General features: G+C 36.4%; 1 protein-coding gene and 1 long non-coding RNA gene across 2 annotated transcripts in view; one reads left to right on the plus strand and one right to left on the minus strand.

The window, feature by feature from the left end:
• LOC132200474 (uncharacterized) overlaps positions 1 to 21,227 on the plus strand; it is a 230,440-nt gene that overhangs the window by 166,211 nt on the left and 43,002 nt on the right. Inside the window, exon 6 of the mRNA XM_059625959.1 lies at positions 7,107 to 7,152. Coding sequence (XP_059481942.1) covers positions 7,107 to 7,152 — 46 coding nt within the window. The remainder of the gene's footprint in view (positions 1 to 7,106; positions 7,153 to 21,227) is intronic.
• The window catches only part of LOC132200475 (uncharacterized), a 49,612-nt gene continuing 41,699 nt past the window's right edge, over positions 13,315 to 21,227 (minus strand). Inside the window, exon 3 of the long non-coding RNA XR_009442165.1 lies at positions 13,315 to 13,942. This is a non-coding gene — a long non-coding RNA (uncharacterized LOC132200475). The remainder of the gene's footprint in view (positions 13,943 to 21,227) is intronic.

Below are 21,227 nucleotides of genomic sequence, written 5' to 3' on the forward strand. Positions count from 1 at the left end.
GTGCCTTTAAATTTGTCTAACAAAGTTTTGTTTTTGTTCCATGTTATTAATATAAATTACTGACAGAGCTGGGAGAGATTTTTTTTTTAATTTTTTAATTTAAGAATAAAATTGTCAACCTAGACTAATTTCTCTATAAGCGACTTCTTTATGAAAAAAATTGAAGTTGAATAAAATTATGCCAGCCACAAGTCACACAACATAAACGTGCATATATGTTGGATTGTATTATACGCCAAGAGAAATTTGAAATTTCATTCGTTTCCGGCTCAACAGCCAGCACTCAAGTTAATTAATTAATTTCGTAAAGGTGTTGACAAACCCCAGCTGAGCGCGGATGCTGCGTCGGTTGGGGGTTTTCTGACCACTGACCTCTCCGCACGTACGCACCGCGCACTCGAATTTTTAGCGCTTGATCAAAAAGCCACAACACACCTCGGCATGCAACTTCTCGCGCCACTACAGCCGCACATACCGTCGTAATTAGAGAATCATACGGACAAACAGTTTGTTTAATTTGTGAAAATTTCAACAAATTGAAATGAAATCTTGTCAAAAGTACTTGAAAATAGATAATTTGGAAAACAGACATTTAATTACCAGATATGCAGTACAAGGATTTCACTTTCTATTTTGTAAGAATAAAAATTACCATTCAAATGTAAATAATGATTGCGATTGTGAAAAATGTGGGAGGAAAATTAACCTGTATCATTTTAGTGAATGCTGTAAAAATAATTTAAGCTTGTCTGAAGCTGCGAGAATGAATTATAAATAATTAATTGTACGTTGAAAAGTTGTACACATTTTGTGTTTAGTAAATTTTTATATATAAAATAGATAATTTGTAATTCTTTGTTTATTGAATGAAAATTTAGTCAATCAATCTCATATTATATAATTAAAATATTTTCCAATTTAATGCAAAAAAAATTAATAAATTTATCTAAACTTAATTGAATAAAATAAGTAAATGAAATGTATGCTCTGTAAATACAGTTTTATGTTTTTTAATTGTTATTAATTTAATTTTTTATTCAAAATTATTTTTATTCTTCATGTAAAACTAAATTTATTTAATTATAAAATAATTATGCTGACGACTAAAAGAAACGTTATGATTAGCTGTTCTATCATAATCAAATATCAGATTGCCTCTTTGTAGCAAATCAAAATACGCATCATTTTATCATTTTCCACTAATTGTAAGCAATTAATTGTAAAAGGAAAAGCAAACCTGCTTTTGATTTTAGAAATTTAGAACACAACCCATCAAAAAACATCCGCCAATAAAATCGCAGGTATTTTTTTCAAGAACAAAAAATTAATAAAATCCATATAATTATTTATCTTCTAAATTTTTAAATTTGAATAAAGTAAAAATTTGGAGTGCTGTCGTATGATTTAGAGTACACACGTTTTCATATTAACCGACATTAGCGAAGAGGGTGGCGCGGGGGAGAAAATGGAGTCGAGCCACCCACCCCCCGGCGTTCCGCACCCTTGGCGCGCAAAAAGTCGGTTGCTGCCGCTTGTCTCGTTTCTGCAGCGCAGAAATTAATTTCTTTTATGCAGATAACATTTCAAACAAGGAGGAAAATTGTTTGCCATAAGAAGAAGCGCGGCGAGGAACACTATGGTGCGCTGTTTTTGCGGCGGCGACTCGCGCTTGGCTCCTTCCCAAGCGCAGGGGGCAAAAAGCGGCGGCGAGCATTAAATAACACAGCGCGCGCACCAGCAACAAAAACAAAGCCGTCTTTACACGCGATATAAATTCAACGCAGAACACAACCTTCTTCCGTCCCTTTGCTCTTTTTCTTCGCTGCCCTTCTCTCACGAGATTTAAAGCGGCGGCCGGCGCAGGGTTTTGCCCGTTCTCTTGCAAAGAAGTTGCAGATTTATGGTTGCGGTCGGAGCGCCGAGCCCCAAGTTTTGCGCTGCCACCAAATGAATAAGGAATTGCGTTATGAATTTTTAAGCAACCAACTTGGCAAACAAAACCACGCCGCGCGCGTCTACGGAAGAGTAATAGTTCCAAAAGTTTAGTTTTGCCTCTCTGATGAAAGTTTAGAAAATTGCAATTATATTGGAATTTTCTCCTCAAATGAAACTGAAGTAAAATGAAAAGTTTATAAATCATTCTTGCATTGCTTTAACTTAAATTTTTCTCTATCTATTGAGCTGTGTTTTCAATTTGGACAATAACTAAATTGTGCTCTCCTTTATCGTGAAACAGGGTCGCAGACATGACTAAAACTGATTTAAGTCATTTAAATTTGAAAGAAAATTGTTTTTCCAACAAAGATGAACTCTATACTTTATAAAAAGGATTTAACTATTGATGATTTTTAAATGTTTGGTATTAAAACAAATTAAAAATAAAAATGATTTCTTCGAAACCGAGCTTGTCCTCGTAAAATTTTTGTATAAAAAAACAAATTGCTTTTGAAAAAAAACAAATTTTACAATTAGGACAAGTCCAATTTGTTCATTTCCATGACCATTTCCTCGAGTGTCAACTTCTTCAAAAAAATTCAATTAATATATTTTTGTTCTTTGTCCATGAATTACTTTTTACCTTTGATATATGTTGAAAATGATTTTTAATTATCATCATGATGCAACTATTCGAGCAAGATCGAGTTGTGATGCAACACCGGCGACTCGAACGCGCGTGTGAAAGAATCGAGAAAGAGAGGATGCTGCTCATCCCATTCGCGAAACCTGTTTTTTTATAACCACAACGGCGGCTCGGACAGGATTTTGACAACTGGACGCCGCATCTGCATCTCTTTCTATCTGCGCACGATGAGAAAATCGCTGCATTTCACTTCAATTGTGCCCACAAAGAAAACCTGTATTGCCTCTCTGCACGCTGCTTTACACACAAAATACAGGAGCAACGGCGTGAGGATGGACATCATAAAACAGCTCCTTTTCGGCTCGGTGACTCTTAAAAATGTGGATTATTTAAAAATTACTTTATAATAATAATAAATTTTTGTGAATTGACTTCAGTTTATAAACGCAATTATAAATTTCAAAATCAATGCAGTTACTAAATTCTCAATTCTTAAAATTTAGCAACATTATGTTCTAATAAATCATTAACTTGTATTTTTATTTAAATTTTGTTCAGTTCATGCACCAGCTTGTACCATTTACATTTACAATGATTGTAAAGAAGAGAAGATAATAAATTTGAACTATAGAAGAAGAAATTTAATTTGTTCAATCGTATTGCATAATAGACAACAAGAAGCTAGACATATGATAGCTATTTATTAGTAAAATTTGATCTACAACATCAATTGGTTAACTGAGGACAATTTATATTTGTTTCAATTTATATTAAGTAACTGCTTTTTTCTATATTACAATGCGTTATTCAAAATTTAAAATCAAACTAATCACTATTTTTTAATAATAAACAAAATTTAAAAATCTAAATCAATTAAGAAAAATGAAATATTTATTTAAAATATTTAAATAACAAATAATTAAAGGCATTATTAAAAAATTACGTACTAACTTTTATAAAATATAAAGTTATAAATCATATGTAACATAAAGATAAATACTTTGTTATAATCAGTTTTTATATCAAGAATATTAGTTTATGTTTTATAAAAAAGTAAATTGTTTTTAAAACCTATTAAATTGTCAAAAATTTTGACGTCCCTTGATTAACCGATGGCATAAAATGCCCTGTAACATATTCGGAAATTGGATGGCTGATGTATTAAGGATGCCATGTAATGTGAACATTAATCTGCATAGGAGTGGCAAAAGGGCTGCGTCATTAGCTTGCTGTGTATAAAGTGAGATGCACCGAGAGCGAGCAACAGCAGCAGCAACTATTGATCTGGCGGCCAAGAAAGGATGCTGCGATGTCAGCAGCCATGTTATCTTTTCCCCCAGCAGCTCCCCTCGCGCGAGTATCGATCTGCGAATACCTTGAGATGAAGGCGCCGCGCCATCTTGCTCTCTCTCTCTCTCTGTCTCTGGATGCGGCCGAGCATCCAACGGACCACCGTTTTTTCCTCGCGTCGCCAAAGAAACGACTGACCAAACTGACCGGCCTGCGCGTTTTTCACAAGAGAGGTCCAGAGATGAAAAACCTGTATTTTCGTTTCAGGCAGATGCTCTGCACGGGGGGACAACAATCGGATGCAACCGTTTTTGTTTTCTTTTGCAAGATTTCGGCCGATTCGGCCGATGCATTCGGCGCCGGGACGGGTCGACGCGACGCCCAAGTTGAAGGGGTCGGCGGTGCATTAGGCGTCGGCTGCACGGCGGGAGGAGAAATTGATTATTTTCTTACCTCATCCCTGCTCTCTTAAAGATCACTCGCTCGGGAGGGGAAGTTAGAAATTGTAGGGGTGCACGAGGACGGACGCCGCCGGCCCGGTCCAGAGCGGCTCCCCCGTCCAAGAAACGCACCTGCGATAAAAATGCTCGGTCGGGCGCCGAAAAAGCACTACTTTTCTTTTGCTGTCACAAACGTACATATGAAAATCGCGTGCGCTTCTTTTTGCCCATTTTTGCGTTTTTTTATATTCGAGGCTGCGCACCGTCGATGCCGGTACATTACGTCATCGGCATACCACGCCCTTTAATCAATCGCCGGCCGCCTGCCCGTGCGGTCCAGCACCAGATGCTCTCTTTGCTCTCCGAGTGGCGGGGGCGATTTGGCGCGCTAAAAACTGTTTTATTGGGTCACTCTCTTTTTTGTTTTTCGCTCCCCTCTCACAGTAGAGTATGCTGGGCAGAAAAAGAACATCTTGAAATGCATTTTTCCTCATTAGTCTATTAAAAAAATGTGGCTAGGGCCTCCTTTTCTCCAAATAATTTGTCTTTAAATTAACTTTTTTTTGCTTTTATTGGAAGAAGAATAAAATTTATTAAATCGAAGTGAAATTTATCGAAAAGAGCCGATTATTTTTCATTAATGAGGTGGCAACACAAGCTGCGTAAAAATTAATTATAGTTTTGGACATTTAAATCAATAGTTTTAATGTTGATTTGAATTTAAAGACGACTTTTCCTCGATGGGCTTTGTGAGAGTTTATTGCTTACGAAAAAAACAATATCCTGCTCTACTCGTTTCGGCTGTTTGAGCTGTACAAATATTTTGACAAAAATTAGTACATAAAGTCATTTTATAGTGTTTTAAACAAATTTTCACCAAATTTTTTTTCTTCTTCAAAAATTTGACAATTTGTTTTGTCAATGTTTTTACAAATTTTACAATTTTAATCAGAATAATGGAGAAACTTTTTAACTTGTGTCTTCTTATGCAACGTGCTGGATACTGGAGCCGCACTAGTTGCATACTTTAAAATCTCCAGGCGCTTCTCTCTCTCTCTTTGCTTCGCCCACAAGTCGGCCGGCTCGAGTGTGAAGCCCCTCGTTCTGAAGGCATCGTGGCGGAAAACGAAAACTAATCCCGGCTGGGGCAAGGGAGGAATCAGACAAAACCAATCGTGGAAATCGAGAGTGGAGCACTTTGTTTACCCTTAAATCTTTGCGCCATAATCGCCCATTAAAAGCGGATTAGAGTTTGAGCTTGTACCTGACAGGCCGGTGTTGCCATCGAGATGCTCTCGCTCGTTCTCATCTCCGCTCTGCAGAAGCCGCTCTTGTGTGTGCTTTGATTGGAAAAATAAGCACGTGGGCAGCAGCAACAACGGCAGCCGCCCCCGGGCCCCCGGCGCACCGTCTAGGCGTGTTTTGCGTCGGGCCTGCTTGTTGATGGCGGTTTGCGCCAAGTTTGCCCCGCAAAAACACAACATGCGGTATAATATATGCGATAGCTTAATTAATCAAGAGGTAATGATGTAAAGTAAACAGCCTACCAAACCCTTTCACTTTTCTGCTCGGCCTGGCAGCAAAGCAGAGCAGAGAGGGCCGACCGTCCACCCGCCGCGCGGCCGGGCCCGAGAAATTCAATCAAGAAACTTTTGCAACCCAACTTTGTACCCCGCAAACGCCTCCCGCCTCCGCCGCCACACACACACAAGGCCTTTATTATTGTAAAACCCTTTTCTCGTTTATGACGAGGCTAACTTTATTTCAAACACTTCCGTAATGCCAATTTGCCGCCTAAATTGGCCGTGAAATAGCTTGCGAAAATTACATTTTGGAAACGCGAGCCGGCGTCGCTCTTGAGAAGAAACAGAATGCACGCGTAATTCGATTCCGCGGCACAACTCATTAGAATATTTAAGTTTTGTGCAAGGCGTGTGCTGATTGAAAGGGGACTGCGGCTTCTATACCAACAATTAAGTCTTGTGTTGGAATGGTATTGTTAATTGTAACTAGACGATTCTGATTTTCCTATTTCCATTACTTTTTATCAATGATATTCAAGCATGAAATAATGCAGCTCATTGAAACTTTTCTTGCTTGTTTTGTGCTGTTTGTAGTTGTTCTTGTTTGCTGAAAACATTACGTAATTTCTAAGGAAAATATATTTTTTTTTCTTATCTTGCCAGAAACGCTTGAAAATTAACAATAAAATCAATTTTTCCTTTTTGTTTGAAGAAGTTGACACTTGAGGAGATGATCATGGAAATAAAGATTCGGGCTTTTCCTCGTTGCAAAAAATTGTTTTTATTCAAGAAACAAACGGCTCTACCAGTTTCGGTCACGGTCAGGAAAAGCCCGAATCTTCATTTCCATTTTTTCCTTTGATGGATAATTATCTTAAGTTATGGCACTGAACTGCATATTGAGACTGAATTTGTTCTAAAGTATAAATAAAAAAAAAAAAATATTTATTTATCGATTTATTTATTCTCCATTCAATACACTGTCATGAATACACACAGCAAAAAAATTACACATAAAATTTATAGAAAAAGCTGAAAATAAATTTGAAAAAGAGCAACTCTTTTCTGAATATTTTTTTAGCAATTTACCAAAATTTTACTTATAAAAAAACTCAATTTTTCATTTATATGTAATGATAATGATTCCATGCTATTAAAATTACAAAAATAATGTAAAAAAATTAGAACATTTTTTGTTAAAAGTTAGGCTAAATATTTAATGTAAAATCTATAAAATAAGAGAAAATCCATTGAAATTTTATTTATTTTCAGAATCACCAGAACTCCCTCACAGAATTCTGTTTTCATTTTCCACAAGGTAAGTCCTCAATATTTTTATAAAATTTTATACACTTCCACTTATCTTTTTCTCCTCTTTCCCTTTTGATGATGTTTAAAGTTTTATTCAAAATTGCATCCACCCCGGGCTCAAAAGAAACGCTGAGCTGCTTCTGGGGGCAAGTTTGACGTTCTCGGGCGAGCAGCTCGGCTCATCCCCTTGGGTGTTGGCGGCAGAAGCCACAGACTATTGGTATTCACACCCCACGGCCGGCGTGCGCCCGTCGGGCCTGCAACAAAAACTAACTTTTCTTGGAGAGGCCGACGGGCTGGCGAGAGAGTTGAGGGAATAAAATTTGCGGCGTTTCTCTCTCTCTCTCTCGCAAGGACGTGCGGAAAACGTGACTCTGCGAGTGGTGCTGGGGCCGGCGCGCGGTTTCCTCGTAATGAGTCGGCCGGTGGTGAACCATCGGAACGAACTTTAGTGCAAGACAAGCGATGGCCTGTAATCATAGCGGCGGCAGCTTCATTTTACGTGGCCATTAAAGCTCTATTCACGCCGGTGATGAAGGAAGTAGCGCCAGAGAACAGTATCTGCATCTAAAGTAGCGGCATCTCGAATGACGACAACTTTTCTAATTTGCATCCAGTCCGGCGTCCTCTCTGTCGAGTGCCGCACACACAGAGAGGGTCGGTCAGGGTCTTTCTCTCTCTCTCTCTGCCAGAGAGCGCTTTTATTTATTCAGCTTGACGGCGCAGCACTCACTTTAATTACTCCAAGGAGGACAAATAAGAACCAACTTTTCTCTCCCCGGACCCTGACGACGGTAATGCCTCTATCTGCGCTGGCGAAACTCCAAACAAACGCGCCGAGGCGATTTTAATCAACCGTCTTTCAGAAGCAGTCGGTCGCACCTGCCATGATTAAATTCTTGCTCACCAACCACCAACAGCAAAACGACCAGAGTTGTAGAGAATTTCAAACATGTTAATATCAAACTTTTTTATTAAAAAAATAAAATTGAATAAAAAATAAATGATTATTTTTTATAACATAAAACATTTAATTTTTTTTATAATTTAAGTTGTATTTAATGATTTTTATTTTATTTCTCTATTTTTTCTTGACTTAAAAAATCCTTATAATCTAATAATATTTATTGTGTTTGATATTTAACAAACAAAAAACTTATATTAACAAACAGTCGAAATGTCAAAATTATCTTGCATTTTTACAAAAAATATATTAATTAAAATCATGGTGATTCCTTGATGGGTTATTGTGTTGTTTATTATTTCAGAAAAAAAATATCCTGCTCTACATGTTTCGGCTGCGGGCTGCAGCCATAATTCATGAGCTTTCTCGGCGGTGGCCGAGAGAAGACTTTTTTCTGAAACAATAAACAACACACAAAAACCCATCGAGGAAAAGCCGATTTTAAATTCAAATCACCATGAATCAACCCTCGAGTGTGAAATTCTACCACAGAATTGAAATCACTTCGACTAATGATTCTTTAATTTAACCGCCCTTTTATTTACATAAACCAATTTTAAAATACTTTGAATTTGTAGAACAAAAGTAGTTTAAAAATAAAAAAATTTTAACAAATTTTTCTGATGTTTCAAATTTCAAATTTTTCAAATACTAAATTTTAATTAAATGAGTAATATTTGACCAATCGCCTTTTACGTGGAATTACGAACTGAGACGCGAGTAATTTGAGACAAAACCAATATTTGGAAATTTCTGTTGTTATAATGATAATAAAAAATATTAATTGAGGTCGGAAATTTCCCAGCATTAACATTCCTGAAAACAACCCCAATTTTTCCGTATATTATTTGTGCAGTTTCTTGTAAATTTAAAAAAAAAATCAATCCAAGATTAATTAGAATCGATTATTAACCGTTCCACTGTGTCTTTTTTCCTGAAATTCTTCCCTTTCTGCAATTTATATATTCTCTTTGTAAGTTGCAAAATAGCAGCCCTTGTTTGTGCGAATTTCAAAAGCGAAACAGGAAGATGCGCAAGAAAGAAAAGTGGCTCCCTTTGGCGGCCCCTTGTCGGCGTTTTGTTGTTGGTCCAGGGAGAGTGCAGTGCACACAGGATGCAGCGAGGAGTTTGTCTTGGGGAGGAAGGAACCGGTCGTCCCTCTTGTCTCTTCCTGCCGCTCTGCAATTAATGGCCGCCGAGAGCGCCGAGCAAAAGTTTTATTGTGTGGCGCCTTAATTTGCAAAAAGGAAGCCGCCGCCGACGAGAGCTACTTTTTGCAGCCCAAGCGCCGTAATTACTCAGCCGCCGCCGCCGTTCAAGTGCATTTCTGCGAACTTTGCTCGTTAGTCACGCCGCTAAATGAAGACAAATGGCACCTCAAGACATTACTGTAATTTACGTAATCACCCGACCGACCGGCCAGCGCCACGAAATAATTACACAAAGTTGGGCCCGGTCATCTCTGGCATCAGCCCCGGCGGTGATACGAGCGAGAGTTATGCAGCCTGCTTGACTTTGCTCTCCGAACGACGCCGCGCTTATCAATTTTGCACACCGACTCCGGAGCTCTCGTCCGGCCTCTCGCAGAGGTAATTGCGCGCCACCGGTGCACACACGATCTGACCGCTTTCGTTGCATCACCATCGGATTGAATTATTCAAAGTGACTGCAGCACAACCGCACATGTTTAAAAACTGGTTGCATAAATTTAATAGTTTTTCACTCTCACGTGAAAAACTTTTTAATATCAAAGCATCCTCCAAATATATTCAATTTTATGCACAATTTTTGTTTCTTAAACAATTCAATAATCCAAATTTGATCAAATTTACTTTTTACATTTTCATGGATTAGTCAATGTGTTCGAAAACAAGTATTTTATTACAACTTGATTCTCTTTGATATTCATTCTTTGGGAATTTTGTTGTTTAAATATTTAAAAAATTGATGCTTTTGGACGATTAACTTTAATTTCTTCAAAATGTTGCTTTTTTAGTTTTTAATTACAAAACTTTAGAAAGAAAATAGAATGTCAGGGGAGTTTTACTCTCTTGGATTAAAATTTGAAATACTCGTTTGATGTAAATCAATGATAAAAGAAAAAAAAATGAGATTTTTACTTAAATTTTGGCCTAAAAGGTCTGAAAAGTTTAAAAGCAAGATCTTTTCGTCTATGTTTAGTTGAAGTAAGATTGTATTTCTACCAACTGCAAGTTGAATTGGAACATTTGGAACTCTATTATTTGAAGGTGCGCCACAGCTCGAGTCAAAACTATGCACCCAATTTTCTTCCAGGCGGGGACTTCTCGGAACGTATTGCTTTGATTCTATTTCATTTCCTGGGCTAGATGAGAGGCGTTTACCTCCGGCGGGGTCATCTGCAGAGTGACAAGTCATTAATATTGTGGCCGCGCGTCCTGAACTATAACCGCACGCACGCAACCTGTCATACACACTGCCACTCCAAATACACTTTCGCCGCAGAGCCACCCCGGCGCCACACTTTTTTCCATCTCGCGCGCGGCCATAAGCCTTCCACTGTTTTTGAAAGGTCGCCACGCCAAAGGTGTTTAATCTCTCCTTTATCTCGTCAGAAACTTTTATGAAAATTCACATGGTCTTTGAAACTTTTCCAAATATGAAATAGCAGTTCAAATGAACAGAAGTTTCTCTTCATCAGTTGCGAAATTATCCAAATATTTTCATTCATGTATATATTTCATTATTTGACTTAAAAATTAATATTCATCCAAGTCGCAAAACAATCATTGTTTTCAACTGTAGTTTGATTGTCTTATTAATGGAAAGCTTGATTTTTTTTACATATTTCCATCAAAATTTGCAATGGTGCAATAAATTTCAAACAAAATTTTGTTGGAAATAGTAATTTTTAGCAATGTAATGACTCTTAAATTAATTAAATATATAATAAATATTTAATCTATTATAATTTTATGTAATAATCGTAATAATATATGGGCTTAAAAGAAATCAACAGAAAAAAAATTAATTTTACAGTTTAATTTTATAACAGCTTTTAATAGTTTCATCTTTTTTTTTTAAACGAGTTGTTGGTTTTATGTTAATTTTTTTGTCATCTGGAGGCAAATTCCTCTAAACTTGCAACACCGTCAGGCGGCCCTTTGGAACTTGTGAAATAGTTTCTGGTCCTCTCGAGGGCTCTTATTATCAAAACACGCACGCGGCGTTCATTCCTTGCAAGTTACACACATTATTCCGGATTAATCAAAGCGCGAGGAAATTCCTGGCGCCGGTGGCCGAGAGGTCCTTTGTCTCGCCCGCCTCCTTGTCCTTTATTTTAATGTACAATCTCAACCCTTCTGCATTCCAGCCGAGCAAATTCGTTTGACAAAATAATAGCGCGTGCTGCACGTTTTTCGCTCTCTCCGCCTAATTGAGCCGCGAGACGAGTGCGCATGAGTCTCTCTCTTCGTGTGTTTCCAGCGAGAGAGTCTAAAAAATCCTTTTTTAATGCACTGCAACAGGTTATAAAATTATTTTCGCCACCTGCACCTACACGACTCGGCCAGCTTTGACGCGACCCTCTGTTCTATGTCATGAAACTAACTACCCCTCTTTCACATTTTTCAACCCTTTGATGTCCTCGCCGTGTGGGAAAAAACGGTGTAAAAAGGCTTGATCTTGTTTTCTTAACGTGGTGGAACTTGATTTGGTGCGGCTCGTGAAAATTAGGGGGATTAACCGAAACCAGTTATCTAAGCATAAAGAAACGATTAAAGAAGTTCCAAACAAATTTTTTCTCATCGATTCTACAAGATTTTACAATATAAGTTTTCAACTCTCCATACTAATTAATTTCTTATTAATTTCATGGATGAATTATTTTGTTCTGGAGATCTGAATAGCCACTCAAGTTCGCCATGATGCATTTTGTGGAGAATCGATCGAGCAGTTTGGCGTCTTTTCTTACGCCGACGCCAAGATGCTTCGGCAAACTCCACCCTCGACCAAAAGGGAAGGGAGCGATGCGACTGGGGTAGGGACAAGGAGGGAGCACAAGACGCGCTTCAACCCCTCAAGCAAGTCGGTGGAAAATTATAACGCTTAGGAAAACTATCTGGAACTCAATCGATGAGACAGCAAAGAAATAGAGAAATATTTGAATGGCTTATTTCTGATTAAATCTGTTAAATTGAGTTGCCTGTAATTAATTTCATTAAAATGTTTTGGGCTATAAATAAATAAAAGAAATTTAACATTCATCGCAGAGTAAACATAATAGTTGGTAAAAACTCGGTCATGAGTTTCATTGAGTTGTTCTCTACCACTGTGTACCTATTTTCCTCCTTATCAATGTCTCACTCTGACTTTTTTGTAAAAAAAATTAATTATTTATTCAAACTTTTTATTTATAAATTTATTTAATATTAAATAGTACTATAATTTTAAACAAAATTTTTAGCTCTCTCCCTAAAAATTCTAAAACCCTTAAATTGTTTCTAATGAATTGATGCAAATTTAATTAATTTAAAAAAGGTTTATTTTTAAAAAATACTAACAATTAAATTGAAATAAAATACAAAAAAGTCACAGAAAAAAATATATAAATTAAAAATATAAAACATTTTTATATAATAAAACGTTCTTTCTTTATTATTTCTGAATTATTGGGTTTTACTAGCATTTTTCCAAATTTGAAGATGATAATTTTGAATCAATCCGACTGAAGTTTTGCCAGGAATTATTTTGTGCCAGCAGCTCTTTGCTCCCTTCGCGAATCGAGTTGTTCATTTCCACGTATACGTACAATGCAGTAAGCTGGACCATCAACTCAAATGGCGCTCTTCGCGTTTGGTTGCTTGGCTGCAAAAAGTTCACGCACCCTCCGAGCAAGCCGGGTGGCGCTCAACCCTTTGATTCCGCCGCTTTTCCGACAGGGGTAGTCTCGTGTTCGCCTCCCCGGCGAGCGCACGTGCCTCGGAAAAGCGGACTCTGGTCAGCACATTGCCATCGCAGAAATAGAAAATTAATAAAAGCAAAAGATGGTTATAAATTTTTATTTGAAGAAATGAAAGCCGAATCGGATTAAAAAGACAAGAACAATTAAAAAACACTGAATTTTCTGATAAAATTTTTTATTCTATAAAATTTAGTTTTAATATCACAGATATTGAAGAAATTTTAGTTATTATTGAATATTCATCCAAATTGTTTGCTTAAAATTGCTGAAGTTCGTGGAATTTATAGGATTTTAAAATTATTTGGTCACATATTGAAAAACTTGAAGTACTTTTGAATTGTATCTGATAAAAAACGTCTCTTCCCTCGTCAAGCTGGTGGTGGCACAAAGCTGGTAAAAAAGTCAGTCGAATCAAATTCCGGAGGGCAAAGTTGGACCGAGAGCAGAGCGGCGAGAATAATGTGATGATTCGCCAGAGTTGAGCATTATTTCGCGCGCGCCAAGTTCGCTCGCTCGCTCTCGCTTTGTCCAACTTTGTGGTGAAAAAAGTGGGCACAGCAAGAGAGAGCACGTCTCGTATCCATTAGAGCCGAGAGAGCTCATTCATTCGAAGAGACGTGCGGAGCGAGGAATTCGCCCTCTGCAGATTTCCATCTTCAAGGAAGTAGCTTTGATGTGCAAACCACGGCCTTCTTCCACCGCAAAAATCGAGCTTGATTACTTAATCCGTCCGCGAACTGATTGAATTTCAATTTTGGTTGTCGGCTTATGTTGTTGTTGGGTCAGAATTGTAAATTTTGGTCCTGGCAAAATATTGGAACAAGGAAAGTCGTTAACAACTTAGTTTCAGACCGGCATCTCTTCTCCATCCAACAATAACAATCTTCGCATCTGAAATCATAAACATAAAATGTTAAAGTAATAAGTTTTTGAATTAATATTTTTGTAATAAATATTAATGTTTAATGGTGATTTGAATTTAAAGTCGACTTTTCCTCAATGGGTATTGTGATTTGTATTATTGTATATGAAAAATTCTTTTCTTTAACAATTATCACACCTCTTAAAACCCACAGAGGAATATCCGACTTTTATTTGAAATAACCATAAATTACATCTTGGTTGTTAAAGTTTTCTATTAAATTAATATTAAATAAATAATATTCAACTTCAACAGATTTAACTATCTTTTTTAATCAAATTTTTTAATATAATTAATTATTATACTATTATGTTTGTAATTTTGATTTTTATTTTTAATATTATATATTATAATAATAAATATGTTTTTTTTTTAATTCATGTAGTCTAACATATTAAATTATTAAATAAATTGTATGTTTGCTATTTAACTTCTAGTTAACTAGATTGTGCCAAGCACAAATTATTCCTTATAATCTTGGTTTGATTATTTTTTTTTTTATCAATTTTTTAGTACACTTTAATTGGCTACTAGTTGCGCTACATGGTCTGCAACGATTCATCATGATCAAGAAAATATACATAAAATAATATTTTACTTTTATGATTCTTTGTTAGTTTTGTCTTTTATTATTTTTACTTTTGGAATTTCCTTGTTGCTCATCAAATACAGGGTTGCAGGGTTGTTGTTGAAAACCAGTATATTTTTATTTTCAATAAAAATTTCAATAACTATAGACCTGTCTTTTAGTAAACGTTATTTTGGCGCATTAATGTTTCTAAAATTAACATATTCTACTAAAAATTATCTCGGCACAAGATTTGAATCTAGGAAATGTACATTTATTACATTAAATATAATTACCGAGCTTGCATTAACAATTTAAGTGGACATTCTACTCTTTGTTACTAATCCATAATTATTACAGAAGCTCTAGAAATTTTACATCAGCTGGAAATTACATATATTTTTATTTTTACAATTCAATTTTATTAGAGCAGAGAAAAAGTTGAAATAGGAATTTTGGAATCATTATGTTAAAACAAGATTAAATAATTTGTAAATATTAAAAAATTAAATGTAAGATGGAAATTCGATTTTGAGAAACCAGTTATTCTGTTCTTGAATTGAAGGGTTGCGCAAATTATCATAATGAGCAAATTCCCAGAAGCCCGTTTTCTCTCCTCTCCTCCCACGAGCAATTTTGACTAATATGCAAATTCGCGTCCATTTTTCTGGGAGGATGAATGCATTTATTAGCGAGAGCGCCGAGTGAGCGGGCGAAGCTCTCGTCTATTACAAGCGGGTGAATTATGGCGAGGGTTGGTTTTCTTGCGCGCCCCTTTGGCAGCTCCAACTCTCTCGCTCCTATAGAGGCGCTTTCACCAGAGATGAGTTCCGTCTAATAATTAATATGCGTCTGTATAACTTTGATATTAACATCAAGATGAGAGTCGGAGAAAAGTTAGTCACGCGTGATGTGCCAGATCCACAAGCGCAGTTTCTCTACACATCATGCCTTTCATCTGCGCTCCTCTCTGCCTTCTTTTCCAAACCGGCTTTCAACAAAATTCAATAAAAAAATAAAATAATAAGAAAAAATTTATACAGTTGTAACCAATTTTTAATTTTTAGAAGTATTTTAAGTATATTAATTTCATCTGTGTTGCTGTAAAAAAATTCCTTTATTTTTATAGGATATTTTTAGTTGCTATTCTTATTTGTTTAAAGAAATTTACACTTTAGGAGATAATAATATAATCATGGATCAAGACCACTTCCATTATTCTTAGTATTTTTAAATATTTATTTTTTTAGATAATTAAGTTATTATAATTATTTCTTCGATATATATATTTTTAAACTTTAAATAGAAACTGATTGTCAGTATAAATCAAATCCTGGAGGAAAGCCGCTTATCAATAAGTAAATTCCAGATCTCCTTTGCAAAAGCGACTCGGAAACCTCAGCCAGCATAAGAACGAGGGTGAGCAAAAAACTGCCGAACGCGTGCCCTGGCCTGGCGTGCGCTATACGTGGTGGCAAAAAAAGTTGTGCAAGGTCTTTGAGTGCGGTCAGAATTGTTGAATGGAAAAGCACATGAAAGGAATTCGAGCGCCTGCAGCGCAAGAGAAAAAAGTGCCGACCTCTGACTCGAGAGGGTAGAACGCGCGTTTTTTGCCACTTTGATAAATAATAAGTAATGCGATCAAGGAAGGGGTCTCAGTCTTAATAAGGCGACTTATACCTGTTTAATTCTCGTATGTTGGTGACAAAAAATACCATTCTCATCTCATCAAAAGAGGTGCAGACGGGAAATTGCATTAAAAAATCCTTCAACGCGACAATTAATGCATCTAATTTATAAAAGGATTTTAAATATGGTGGATTGAATTTAAATTCGGCTTTTCCTCGATGGGTTTTTGTGAGTTTTTATTGTTTAAGAAAAACAATATCCTGCTTTTCTTAAACAATAAAAACTCACAAAAACCCATCGACGAAAAGTCGAATTTAAATTCAATCCACCATGAATCAACCCTCGATCGTGAACTTCTACTACAAAAAGGATTTTAAATAGTTTAAATTTTAAAATATCACTTATTAGCTAAAAATTAAATGTAAAGCATAGAATAGGTCAGTTCCACAGACATTCAAATCATTAATTTAATCATTATAAAATGAAAATATCTTAATTTTTTGAATTATTTTCAAATATATATGGTAATTAATTTATTATTTTTCTTTATTGACTTATGAGACGTCGCTAAGATGTAATTAATTAATCTCTGCGACGCGCCTCTATAGGCTGGAACTTAATTAATTATTATTTTATATAAAAAAAAAATAAAGCGTAAATATATTATTTACAAAATGATTATTATTTAGGGAAAATTTGAAATAAGTAAAAATTGTTTATTAGATTTCACACTAGATTTACACAAGATTTGATTGACAGATCTAACTTCTAGAATGATTTATTATATTTTAAAGCAAAAGACAAACAAAAAATGTAACGAAATTTATCCCTTGATTCTTGTAAATTGTGTTTCTCGTCAACAATAATAAATTGTAGTTTTCTCTATTATTTCAAAAATATAAAAGTGTGAACTGGATTGCAAAAAGTTTTAAATATTAAATAACCTCCTTTTGTCGCAAATAATGACAAAAATTAAATCGTCTTTTTTGCATATGCAATTTTTTACTGTTTAAGGTCAAATTTTTTTTAATTACAAAAATTTCATTTTGACTCGATTGCTTTTTAAAACCGTTTAAACTTAAATATGCTCTGAAATTAACTTTCAAATGTATATTTAAATTCAAAATTCAAAATTCTGATTGGCAAAAAGTGTAAAAGTTTTGATATTCCCTTTCAACCCTCGAGCGCTCCTCTCTCTCTCCAGCATATCATCACCGTTGGTGAAGCGGCGAGGCGTGCGCGTAAGAAAAGCAATTGGGCAGCGGAGCGGCGGCTCTCGGGTCTGTAATTCCTTATTGAAAAGTTTGTAATCACGGCTCAAGCAGAGCGAGAGAGTGGCCGCTTCGGCTGCGATGCTAATAAATTCCTGTGGTTATTCAAAACTCGAATATTAAACTGAGAACCGGCCGGCCGCTCTCGCACGCTCCGAACGTACACATAAAGTTGAAGTAATTTTGAGAGTCTAAACTTTGTTATTGCTTTGCTTGAATGCTGCACGTATTCTTATTCGATGGATACGGCAACAAACTTTGGCCGAGCAGTTAGGCCAACTCGATCCGACCGACCGCTCTGTCCGCCCATGCAACGAGCTAATTTGATCAAGCTTGCGGCTCTTAATGATCACAACTTCTCCTTTGCGCGCAAGGAATGTTATGAGACGAATTCCGCACTCGGCCACTACATCTCAATTACACTTTATATAGTTTTCGTCCGTCCTGCGCCGCCGGCCAGTTTTCCTCTGTGATTATATATACAAATATCGACGAAAAAGTTTTTCAATTTCGAAAGTTTTTAATAATTTTGAATCCATGCAGGTAACACGAGAGAGGCGCTGAAAAATTAATCGGCGCAATCCAACTTGGTGTCTGCAGGCGAGAAAAATTAGGCGCGCGCGAAAAATTGCTGCAGCGCGTCCAGTTACGAGCCAATTAGGCGCTCGCCGGGTTCTTTTTCCTTGGCTGATGCGCTAATTAGTTCTGTTGGCCAAGTTAATTACCTTGCCGCTGCTCGAGAGCGAGAGAAGCGGCGCTGATTTCTCCAGGGACCCGTGTGGGCCAAGTGGCCAATCACGCGTCTACGACTGAACGCATCAAGGAAGAGCGCAAAACTCCTTTTGCGGTTTGAGATGCACTCCAAGAAGAGGGAGCAATGAGAGCGTGCATGTCCGGTAAAGGATATAAATTATAACCCTTTTTAAAAGAGCGTAGATAAATATTGCAAATATGCTGAAAACATTTTGACATATTAATTTATATTTATATTTTTTTTTTATAATCATATCTATTTTTTATTATACTGTTGTATTTTGCATCTAATTTTATTTATAGTTTTTTAGGTTTTTTATTAAATTTATTTAATTTTAAACTTTAATTACATGTTTATTTTAAATATAACATTTATTTATTGACACTTTTAATTCAATATTTAATTTTCTTAAAAAAAAGTCTAATCCAACATTGTAAGCAAATCATCTTGGTAGGAAATACAAAATCTCATTTCTGTTGCTCAAAAGGCTCATTGTAAATTATTTAATTATATACATGATTCTCAAAGGAAAATAAAAATTAAAAAAAAAAAACATTTTTTCTACAAAAGATTGAATAAATAAAGAAATCTGTGGATGAGTTTTATATAAGGATTAAATAAATGGATATATATTTATTTTTGACCATTTTTATGATACATTTAAATAAATAATATTTTTTTAAATCCCCGTTGAATCAAATTTTTAATTTTGAAACAAAATTAAAAGACTTTTTTACAATATATATGAAATATAAATACTATGCACCTTTTAAGGGTCAAGAAAAATATTTGAAGAAAAATCAAATAAATTGAATTAAAAAAATGAAATGTTATCTCAGTTGCGTTCATTTATGTATGAAGTACACGCATCTGTAGTTAGGGAGAAAAGAGGGAAACTAGTGCTATACGCAAATGGGGGTCAGTGAGATCGGAATAAAAGAAAGGGTTGCAGCAGCCGGCCTGCCGCGGCCATTGCAGCATCATTGTTCCCTCAAAAAGAATATCATCCCCTGCTTACTCTACTCCACATCCAGGTGTTTTATATTTTGCAGCCACCACTCGATCACTATTTTTGGTGCATGAATTTTCATTTTTCTTCCGATCATGATTGTTATTATTTATACTGCTTGGTTGATAAAAAGTAATTAAACTTTAAAATAACGGGCACCCACACCAACAAAATAAAAAAATTACTTATGAATTAATTAAATAAAATCTGCTAAAATATTGTTAATAAACTTTGCAGAATTAATTTATTCCAATAAATGTATGAAATTTATAAATGATTTTTAATTTGTTGTTTTATAAAAGTTGTGTGAATATAAATAAGTAAGATTCGTGAGCCCTTCCCTGCGCTTCTCGTTTTTGGAAATGGAATTTCTCACGATCGCACCCTTTATTGCGCTTTTCAACAATCAAGCGGCGTCTTGCTTTCACTCTCGGCCGGTTCGGAGCGACCGGGGGTCAAGCGTCCTTGTGAATGCAAAACAGGTTTCGCTAAACCGACTTGGCACGTAATGCGCCGAAAACGCTCTGCGAGTGATGAATTGAATTGTGTGTGCCTGGCGTCGGGACACACGCGCGCTTGTCCACAGCAGGGCGGATGTAAGAAAGTTGCGAGGAGCAAGAGATGGAGATAGGACGTGCGTGTGTTAAGATGAAAGGCGCCGGCCGGCGAGGGTGAACATTGGTTGATGCTGCAAGATGGGAGCAGAGCGGGATGAGTGTGCGGGGTGGATGCACCCCCTTGTTCGATCAATCAACGAACATGGCCGACAGCAGCAAATTCGAATTTCCATTTCGGTTTGAATTTTTACATACAGTAAGGGGTGGTGAAAACATTAAAAAATTATTTTTTCAAGATATCCCCGGTCCTATAATTAATGAAATATTATATTATTTATTGCATTCCGTGTAAAAAAAAATTAATTAGCAATTTGTAAATTTAATGAAAGTAATATTGAATCACATATACATATAATTAAAATATTTATTCTAGCCAAATATTGGTTAATTTATATTAAAAAATGAACATCTTATCACAATTAGAAGAGGGGAAAATTGTAATAATATAAAAATGATATAAACTATATATAGTTTATATCATTGGTTGGTAGCGCCGACCAAAACAACAGCAAGGTATGTGGCCCGGGCCACTTTTTGACAGATTTTAGGTGGAAAAACCAGACCCAGTGACTTCTTAATGGGCATACTTCACAACGAAGAGTCACCGGCCTCAAAATTCACGTAAGCAACAAGTTTCCGTGCCCTGGGACCGGCTCAGGGTGCACGCCAAATTCAACAATGATGCGGGGCTATAGGGACCAGGTAACTCCGAGGACCATGGAGGGGCCTTCCCATAGCCATTTTACCAGACAACCGGACCCGTACGGTTTCCATGCAAACTGCAACTACCAAATCGAGTACCTCAAACAGCGTGTTTTTGAAATGGAAATGGAAATTTTTGCCCAAAATGAAAAAAGTTTTCAATCTAAAGGTTTTCCAATGTTGCCAACAAAATCAAGACCACCTGAACCTGAAATCCCATCCCTCGTGTCTCTCGGAGGTGACACGCCCCCGAAACAGCACCACCATCGGTCATGCTCTGAAACTCCAGTGGCGCGAGTATCAGGCACACAAATGCAGCTCCCTTCTGAAACCCCCAATCAGACTCGAGATGAAAATCAAAATGAAAAAGGCGCTACGAAATCGCAACACGCGGCCGTTGACGCAGACAATGACTGGAAAATCGTAACGCCAAAACGGCGCTCCAACAATTTGCCCCACCATGACCAATCAAAGAAACCTAACCAAAGGAACACCCAAACTCATGTCGGAGCCCATCAACAACAGCGCCAACAAAACTCAAAAAGATCGAACCCGGCTCCGAAATCCACGCCTAAATACATGAAATATCAAATGGAAGTAAAGAAAATCGGAAACAAAGGCCTCCAGCGCCACCCAGAGAGCCGCTGCACTATTCTCGAGGAAACAGGTGACCTACTGAGAGCCAAAGGCGTGAAAGGGCAAGC

This window comes from Neocloeon triangulifer, unplaced genomic scaffold (genome assembly GCF_031216515.1).
Source record: "Neocloeon triangulifer isolate White Clay Creek 2 clone unplaced genomic scaffold, ASM3121651v1 ptg000014l, whole genome shotgun sequence".
Lineage (NCBI taxonomy): Eukaryota > Metazoa > Arthropoda > Insecta > Ephemeroptera > Baetidae > Neocloeon > Neocloeon triangulifer.